The 8,471-nt window shown below is 56.9% G+C and overlaps 1 protein-coding gene across 3 annotated transcripts in view; it reads left to right on the plus strand.

Annotated features, from left to right (window-relative positions):
* Positions 1-793: 793 nt before the first annotated feature.
* The window catches only part of ALG12 (ALG12, alpha-1,6-mannosyltransferase), a 10,503-nt gene continuing 2,825 nt past the window's right edge, over positions 794-8,471 (plus strand). The window contains exons 1-8 of one of the 3 annotated variants that reach the window (XM_008568956.1): positions 794-950; positions 1,082-1,165; positions 1,329-1,542; positions 1,632-1,764; positions 4,137-4,260; positions 4,734-4,846; positions 5,330-5,433; positions 6,069-6,292. In XM_008568956.1, the coding sequence (XP_008567178.1) occupies positions 1,381-1,542; positions 1,632-1,764; positions 4,137-4,260; positions 4,734-4,846; positions 5,330-5,433; positions 6,069-6,292 (860 nt within the window). In that variant the 5' untranslated portion in view covers positions 794-950; positions 1,082-1,165; positions 1,329-1,380. Of the gene's footprint in view, positions 951-1,081; positions 1,166-1,328; positions 1,543-1,631; positions 1,765-4,086; positions 4,261-4,651; positions 4,847-5,329; positions 5,434-6,068; positions 6,293-8,471 lie in introns of all 3 variants that reach the window. The other 2 variants (XM_008568954.1, XM_008568955.1) reach the window with 2 other exon arrangements.

The following is an 8,471-nucleotide window of genomic DNA, read 5'->3' on the forward strand; positions in this document are numbered from 1 at the left end:
GAGGAACAGAGTAGCGTATGAATGTTCTGCAGTCTCCCCTGCTTTGCTGGAAATTAAAGCATTAACATTTTTAATAAAAATGTAAGCTGGTCTGCTGAGATCTGCACTTAAGAGTTTCTACCAAATTTCTTCATCAGCTAGTTTGTTGGGCACCTGCTATGTGCCAGGCTCTGCCAAGACAGCCCAGCAGGCCCTGCCCCCAGGATGTGAGTCCGGCTGGGGAGCTGGTGAAAGCTCATTCCTTCAACACACTTGAGTTCCTTCTGCTGTGCACAACCTGGCTCTGCCCTGGTGCTGAGGTGACACCTCTGCACAAAACAGAAAATAAACTAGTAGCACTTCCCTCCCTCCAGTAGTTAACAGTGGTTAACCTGGTTGATGGGTCTTTTTCTTTGGTACCAAATTTTTATATTTGGGAAAGGAAGAAATGGTATGTTATTTCTAACAGGAATTGCATACTATTTTGGTCATTCTATAAACCCCCTTTTTTCCCTTTCTTCCCCACCCCACCAGCACCACTACTCTATCAAAGAGGATTCCTGTTCCTCCCAATCTGGATTTTCCTTCACTTGTGGATTCCCTGCTTGCCACATTTGGAGAGTGTAGACTTCTTAACTCTCCAGCTAATCAAGAAGTAGTTTTAACAAATAGTGAGCTCTGTGGCTCTTTCCCTTTGCTTCTGGCCCTTCTGGTTTTGACAGAATAAAATCAAGCCTCTTTTAAAAGAATCCAGAAACATAAATTTGCCGCCTCCCCTCCCCAGGTCTTCCACATGTAGCAACGGGACACTTTCGTGGTTTCTCAAGGAAGCTCCGTGCCGTAGGTCCCCCAAATCATCCAGTTAGCATTTGGGTCACTACTGCAGGAACCCCTCAAGGACACACATTCAGGCTCATGACCAATGTGGTGGCTCCTCCAGACTCCCAGGTGGAAGTTCAGAGCACAGACAGGTGGGTGCTGTGTCCAGCCTCCTGTCCTGCGGCTGCTCCTCCGTCACCCCCCAGGTGCAGCCCTCCCACCCCGCCTCCCACCCCGCCCCACAGCCTCCCATTTCATGTCTCTGGGTTGTCGCCTCCTGCAGATTCGAAGCTTCTCCAGGGCAGGGCCAGGCCAGCTGCACGAAGGGTTAGACTCAGGGATCTGAACAACAGTCTTTCTAACCAGCGTGAGTTTTCTTTTAACTTTGTATGTTGACGTATTTTCAGGTTCAGGAGTTACAGCCACAGTTTGAAGAATTCCTGCCTCCCTTCCCAGATCTCCTAAGTAGAAACTCAGGCCTGGTTTTCAAAACTTAGGAATCTATGTTTTCATTCTTTCAAAATGCTTAGCATGGCATGCTGATGGTGGTGGTTCCGTGAAGGGGCACGAGTTGAAAGCCCGATGGCTGGCAAGAGGTCCTCCAGCAGGCGGCCCCTGCTGCTGGGGCTGCTGGTGACGGTGGCTGCTGTCCACCTCATCACCTGTCCCTACACCAAAGTGGAGGAGAGCTTCAACCTGCAGGCAGCCCACGACCTGCTCTACCACGGACTGGATGTGGACAAGGTGAGGGGCCACTGCTGTCTTTGGCCAGAAGTCTTGCATCTTCCCTGCTTGCGAGGGCTCCCTATGCTGACCTGCCCTTCTCTTTGCAGTATGACCACCACGAGTTCCCTGGTGTCGTCCCCAGGACGTTCCTCGGGCCGGTGCTGCTTGCGGCCTTCTCCAGCCCCGCAGTTTACGTGCTTTCACTGTTAGAAATATCCAAGTTTTATTCTCAGCTAATAGGTAAGGGGGTCTTCAACAACTGAGGATGACATGAAGGATTGTGGTGTCACCAGGTGATCTCAGTCGGTCACATGGAGGTTCCTATCCTTCAGGAACGCTGTCTGTGGCCATCTTGCCTGCCCCCAGTCACGTTAGCATGGCGGTCAGGCCTGGGACATGGAAGCAAGCCCCGCTGAGCTTTCACACTCTCGACTGTGAATTTAGGGGTGGTGGAGACTTCCTCCCCAGGACTGGCGTTGGAGGAGATGACGCACATCTGGGAGGTCCCCCTCTTGTGCCACACACTTGGGCCACCGGGCAGCCACCTGAGCTGGTTGCCCCCGCCTCACCTGGAGAGCCCTGTTATGTTAAACAGCGCTTTACTAGTGCAGATGCAGCATCGGGAGCCTCACACACACGGAGGCCTCACGTCCCAGAGGGCGCTGCTGTTAGGCCTGCGTGCAAGGACGTCTGGGCCCTTCTCTGTGCCCGTGAGCGTCCTTTTGTTTTAAAAGTCAGCTTCAGAACATTCCATACTTGGGCCGGCCCGTGGCTCACTCGGGAGAGTGCGGTGCTGATAACACCAAGGCCATGGGTCCGGATCCTATATAGGGATGGCCGGTTGTCTCACTGGCTGAGCGTGGTGCTGACAACACCAAGCCAAGGGTTGAGATCCCCTTACTGGTCATCTTTAAAAAAGAACATTCCATACATGTTGCTTCACAACCTGATTTTTCAGTCAACAATCACCACTTTTCCATTTCAGTGAGTATTTATCACGTCCAGTTCTCAGACTGTATTCCAGTCTCCCCAATTGACTCACATGCAAACTTAACAACAAATTTGTCCAGACTGTGCAGAGAGCTTAAAAAAATGCACATTCTGGGGGAAGAAACAATTCTGCTTCTTGAAAGGGCAGACTAGGAAATGGAAATCAGCCATCACACGGGCAGCGTGGTGACCGTGCCATCGTGATGGGAAGGGGTGGAGGGCCACAATCCAGGGAGGGCAGGTTGTAGTGAGCCCAGCATCTGGGTCCCCGGTCCCCTGGAGGCTTCGTTTGTTCCAGGGGAGGCGGCGAAGAGGGTGAAAAGTTGGGCACATCTGGGCAGTCTCAGGCAGGGCTGGGCCCTCGGAAAGCTGCAGCCTCCACATGGGGAGCCAGAGCCAGCCCTGTGCCGTCCTCATTCCTGATCGCACCAGGACATCCGGAACTGCTCGCGCCCCCCGGCCATGCTGGAGGCCAAAGTCGTTCCTCTCTGGACGAAGATGATGTCATCCTGGGACTGAGGTTGTCTCCACAGCTTTTCATCAACAGTCATTGTCTAGTGCTCAGTTAGGGACAGTCAGGCGCTGGGGAAGGTGGAGGACCACGTGGAGCTCCTGGGGCGCAGGCGGTGGACTTGTCAGACTCGGGCTTGAAGGAAATAAAAGAAAGGCAGCGAGCGCTGCTGGGGCGCTGTGAACCTTACGAAAGAACAGAAACGGGAACTCTAGCACTAAAGCGACAGCAACCAAACTTAGGTCCACTTGAGGACATCGGTTAAAAAATGTCCTAAATGAGACATCTGCAGTCCTAATCCAGCAGCGTATAAAAAGGAAAGTGCCCGGTGTCTGGGCTGGGTTTGTTTGGAGTCTGCAGCTGCCCGTGCTGCCAGTGAGGTGTCTCCTGTCGGTCCCCTCAGCTGCCCGGACCCATTGTCTTTCTCAGAGGGACTCTGAAGTCCCTTCTGGCTTTCAGGAAACGTGGCAAGAGCAGCCCAGAAGTTTATTTTCTTCCTACGTTCAGCCTCTCGCCAGCGGCTGATGAGGCCTGTCCTCATGGAGGCGGTGGGGTCTTCCAGGCACGCTCTCATGTCCACAGACCCAGGCCCCTGCGATGGCCCCTGCCACCGAGTGAGGACGAGGCTCCCGTTCAGCTTCCAGCACCTGGAAGCCCATGTCCCCCCACGTCCTGGCCTCATGGCTGCAGGTTAGAGGAAGGCCAGAGTCAGGCCCTTGCAAATCCTGCCCCTGAGAGGAGTCGGGGCTGTGTGGCGCGTCTCTGGTTTAGTGTGGGGCGTGGCTTGCCACCATGTCCTGTGAGCACTGCCTTCGCTATGGGTGGCCACGTTCCTCCGGCTCCCTCACTGTCACACAGCAGCCCCCAGAGCCTGTGTGGCCCTAAGGTAAAGCCTTGGGGTCAGGCGCTGTGGCCGAGTGCATCAGAGACGACTCCCTCTCAGCTGGTCTCACCCTCGCAGGGTCGTCAGGTTACCATTTAAGTGGCACTTCGAGAGGCCCCCTTTGCCTCGCCGTCCTTGCCCACTGCAGGTCACACGCATGTCACTGTCTTTGTTTCAGTCAGAGGAGTCCTTGGACTTGGGGTGATTTCTGGACTCTGGACGTTACAGACAGAAGTGAGACGGCAGTTCGGGTCCTCAGTGGCCGCCATGTTCTGCTGGCTGACGGCCACGCAGTTCCACCTGATGTTCTACTGCACCAGGACACTGCCCAACGTGCTGGCCCTGCCTGTGGGTACGTAGCCACTGGCTGTGCCCGCAGAGCCCGGGTCGCGGCCCCCACCTTCACTTGCCTCTCGCCGGGGCAGGCTCACCCCGAGCCAGGTGAGTGCGTGTCAGAGCTGCGTGCACCTCCCCGGCGACAGCTGCTCCTGACGGGCTCCTGAGGGTGGTCCGTGGTGGGAAGCTGGGCCCTTTGTTCTCAGCGCTGGTCGAGGTGGGCTTTCCAGGCAGCACATGGGGGCTCCTGCCACCCTCACCACATGGCGCTTGTCTTCAGAATGATTTTTGTGTGGCTTTCATCACGAGCAAATACATGACCCTTCATTTTACGGGTGTCATCTGAACTGGGGTGGGGGCTGGGTGCTGGTGTGGCTGGCGTGTCTGATGGCCCGCCCATCTTGCAGTCCTGCTGGCCGTCGCGGCTTGGCTGCAGCACCGGTGGGCTGGCTTCGTCTGGCTTTCAGCATTCGCCATCATCGTCTTCAGGGCCGAGCTGTGCCTGTTCCTGGGCCTCCTGCTGCTGCCACCTCTCTCCAGCAGGAAGCTGCCTGTGCTCAGACTCCTGCAGCACGCCGTCCCGGCTGGGACCCTCTGTCTGGGTAAGGCGGCTCTGCGGTGGGATTGCTCTAACTGAATTTCATTTTCCCTGGTTTTACTAAGATGAGGAATGTGGGAGTTTTTTTTTTTTTTTTTTTTTTTTATTAAATACGATACTCTTAACTTTTAGCAGCATTAAAGTATCTCTGTCTGGGTCCTGCTGCCCTAGAGCCTCTGTCTGCCCATCTGCCTGTGGCACTGCCTTGCCAGGGGAGGGGGAGACCAGGAGAGTGGGAGGGGTGGCTTGTCCCTGTGCCCCAGGCTGAGAGGACTGGCTCCAGGAAGATTGTTTGGGAAGTAGTGTCCCCAACGCAGTCAGCTGCTTTTCTGTGAAACTGGCTCCTAGTTCCTGTGACGACAGTGCTGCTTCATGGTGGATGTTTACCGATGGCATAGGACATCGTGTCTGCCTCACTGCAACACAGATCTGAGCTTTCTAGGTGGCCATGTTCATTACTGAGGAAGGTTTTACTTTACTTTATTAGGACTGACGGTTGCTGTGGACTCCTATTTTTGGCGATACCTCGTGTGGCCAGAAGGAAAGGTGCTTTGGTACAACACCGTCCTGAACAAAAGTTCCAACTGGGGAGTATCCTTTGAGTGTCTCTGCAAGAGGGTGGTCGGCCTGGATCGGGCAGCCGCCGTCCCCGGCCTCCCTCCAGCGAGTGGGAGGAGTTGCTTTTCCTCCAGCTGCGCCCTGGCGTGGCCGGGGTGGCTGCTGTGGGCTTGGGCCGGAGCCCCTTCCCCTGTCCGCGCCTGGGAAACGCCGGGCTGCAGGGCGGTGATGCTCCCCGGCTCCCTCTGCCAGTGCCATAGAAACAGCCCCGTGCTGTACAGCCCAAACTCTCCTTTAATCCTCACGACAATCCACTTTGTAAAGTGTTTTATCGTGGAATATTTCAAACATCCACGCAAGCGGAAAGAACCGTGTGAAGGACGCCCTGCTGCAGATGTCTCCCATGATAACCTATTTTTATAGTAAAAAAACGGAGGGGAAGAAAACCCTGGGCAGTGCCGGTGTGGCCGCAGCTGCCCTCCCTGCTGGGGCGAATGCACCCGTCCTGGCCTCGTCTGGGTCTGGAGGCACCGTGGGTGGTCCCGGCAGTGTCCTTCACCTCATCGCTCTTTGGGGCCTCTCCTCAGCCTCTGTCCTGTCACCCAGGCTGTGGTTCCATGAACTCGCCTGGTGACACGCACGTGGCCTCCTTGACTCCCCCACTGCAGACCTCCCCACTCCTGTGGTATTTCTACTCGGCCCTGCCCCGCGGCCTGGGGTGCAGCCTCCTCTTTGTCCCCCTGGGCGTGGTGGACAGAAGGGCCCGCGCGCTGATCCTGCCACCCCTGGGTTTCATAGCCCTGTACTCCCTCCTGCCGCACAAGGAGCTGCGGTTCGTCATCTACACCTTCCCGGTGCTCAACGTCGTGGCCGCCAGAGGCTGCACCCACGTGTGAGTGCTTCATCTGCGCGACACTCGCTTGTCAGGCTTCGCTGGAAACAGGTTTACTGACTTAGGATGGGGGGAAGGTTTTTAACAGAAAGATGAGAAGTGTTTAAGGATGCCTGCGTCAAAGGTGGCCCGGTCCTCTTTCCACTATGGTGGCTGTGTGGCTGCGCGCCAGGATGGCCCAGCAACGCGCCTGCCCATGGCTCTGCTGGGCTGGTCTCTTTCTCTGGTTAATTTGGTCTGTCTGTGCACGGTGCTGCGCCCAATCACCGGGGGGAAGGGACTTACATAGGTGACTGTCAGTCGAAGGAAGGGCACTTGGTGGGACGATCTCTCTGTGTCCTGTCCTGACATCCAGTCAGGCAGGGGCTCTCGGTTGAGGGTGTTTGTCCAGGTGGGTGACTGGCAGGAGGAGCAGACAGGTCTGGGAGGTGCCCTTGGCTCAGTGTAGAGGCCCAGTTAGGCCGAGGCTCGGGTCATGCGGAGGGGGGTGTTAGGGACAGGGGTGTCCAGCAGATGACGGGGGCAGGGCTGGCAGGGCATGGGGGTTGCTGGGCTGAGCATGGGCTGATCTGAGAGTGGCTGCCACTCACAGCGTCATGGGCACCAGGGGACAGGGCAGAGCCCATCACTGCCCATTTCCTTGTGTGAACGCTTGTCGTGCTGGATCGCAGACTCTTCAAACCCGTCGTGTAGACTGGGTTACAGTCCCCCCACATGCAGGTCGTGAGCTACGGAGTTTGAAACAGATCCAGTGAGCCGTTGGCAAGGCTGACGTGCTTTACTCGGACGTGAGCTCAGCCCCCTTCTCGAGCGTTGTGAGGAAAATGGAGACAGACTGGTCAGGCTCCCTCACCTCGTACCCGGCTGAGCATGGCTCAGTCTGATGTAATACGTTGACTGCGCATGTGCACCCAGGTGCTCCTTGGCTGTGTGACTCGAGACAGAGACAACAGCCCTGATCCGCTAGGGCCCCACGGCCACGCGTCCATTCAGGGCTCGCTGCGTTGGTGGGAACAGGGCTGGGGTGCTGAGGGGCACAGCGGGGGTCCCTAGAGGCGCACAGAGGCACTCGCCCCCGCTGCTGGAGGTGGCCCCGCAGGAGTCGGGCCCTCGATGGCTCCTTTCCCACAGCGCACCTGGGAAGGTGCTGCCTCCAGACGCGGCGGTCAGCCCCGCAGCCCCGCGGCCTCAGCGAGCAGTTTTACAAAGTCTGCCTTTCGCTTTTCTTCTCCCTTGGCTGCCTCCCGTCTCGGGGTAGGTGCAGAGCTCTGAGGGGTGTGTAGACCCCGACCTGAATCGTGGAAGAGACAGGGTGTCAAAAACAGACAAAGCTGGATGCTAGCTAAAGTGGCGAGGACACATCTTATTCAGCAGCAGACTTGGCAGCAGCGAAGGGGTCCGACATGAAGTGGACTCAGCGTTGTCAATACAGAAGGCAGGAGATGTTCCCAAAGCTGGGGTTTGTAGGGGGCTGCTCCGTGCGAGGAGGCCACCTGCGTGTGCTCGTTGGCTTTACCCGGGAGGAACAAGCTTCTCACGTCCTTGCAACAGGGCCGTGGTGCAGGATGGAGTGTGGCGCACCGATGTGAGGCCCTCAGCCCCGGGCAGGACTGGCAGTGAGAGCCGGGCAGTCTCCTGGGCTGTCTCTTCCAGACTCGGCCCCAGCCCTTGAGACGGCTCTGGGTGGTGGGGTTGCATCTCAGAGGGCAGAGAAAGGATTCGCAATGGCAAGCTTTTTCAAGTAACGGCTCCGAGGGGGCCTGTCCTCCGCCTGTCACCAGGTTTGGGCTGGAACAAGCAGAACAGCCCCGGGCAGCACGGAGCGCTCCCAGCAGGCACTTGGGGGTGCCACGGCCATCCCGGGGGTGCCGCCTCGAGCTTGTTAGAAACTGCCAGAGATTGTTCAAGTCTCATGGCCAGGGTGTGTGGTGGACAAAATCATTTGTGCTGAAACGCTGAGGTTTTTATAAGCCCAGGTCGAGAGAGGAGCCTGGCTGGTCTGGTCAAGGAGCGGGTCGTGGTTGAGGGTCCACTGTGAGTTTAGATCGGGGTCGGCAAACTTCTGTAAAGGGCCAGATAGTAAAGATTCTTGTCTTTGGGGCCACGCGTTCTCTGTTGCAGCTTCTACCTCCACCATTGCAGCAAGATCAGCCGCAGAACTTGTGTGGGGACTGGCAGC

This window comes from Galeopterus variegatus, unplaced genomic scaffold (genome assembly GCF_000696425.1).
Source record: "Galeopterus variegatus unplaced genomic scaffold, G_variegatus-3.0.2 Scaffold454, whole genome shotgun sequence".
NCBI classification, from domain to species: Eukaryota; Metazoa; Chordata; class Mammalia; order Dermoptera; family Cynocephalidae; genus Galeopterus; species Galeopterus variegatus.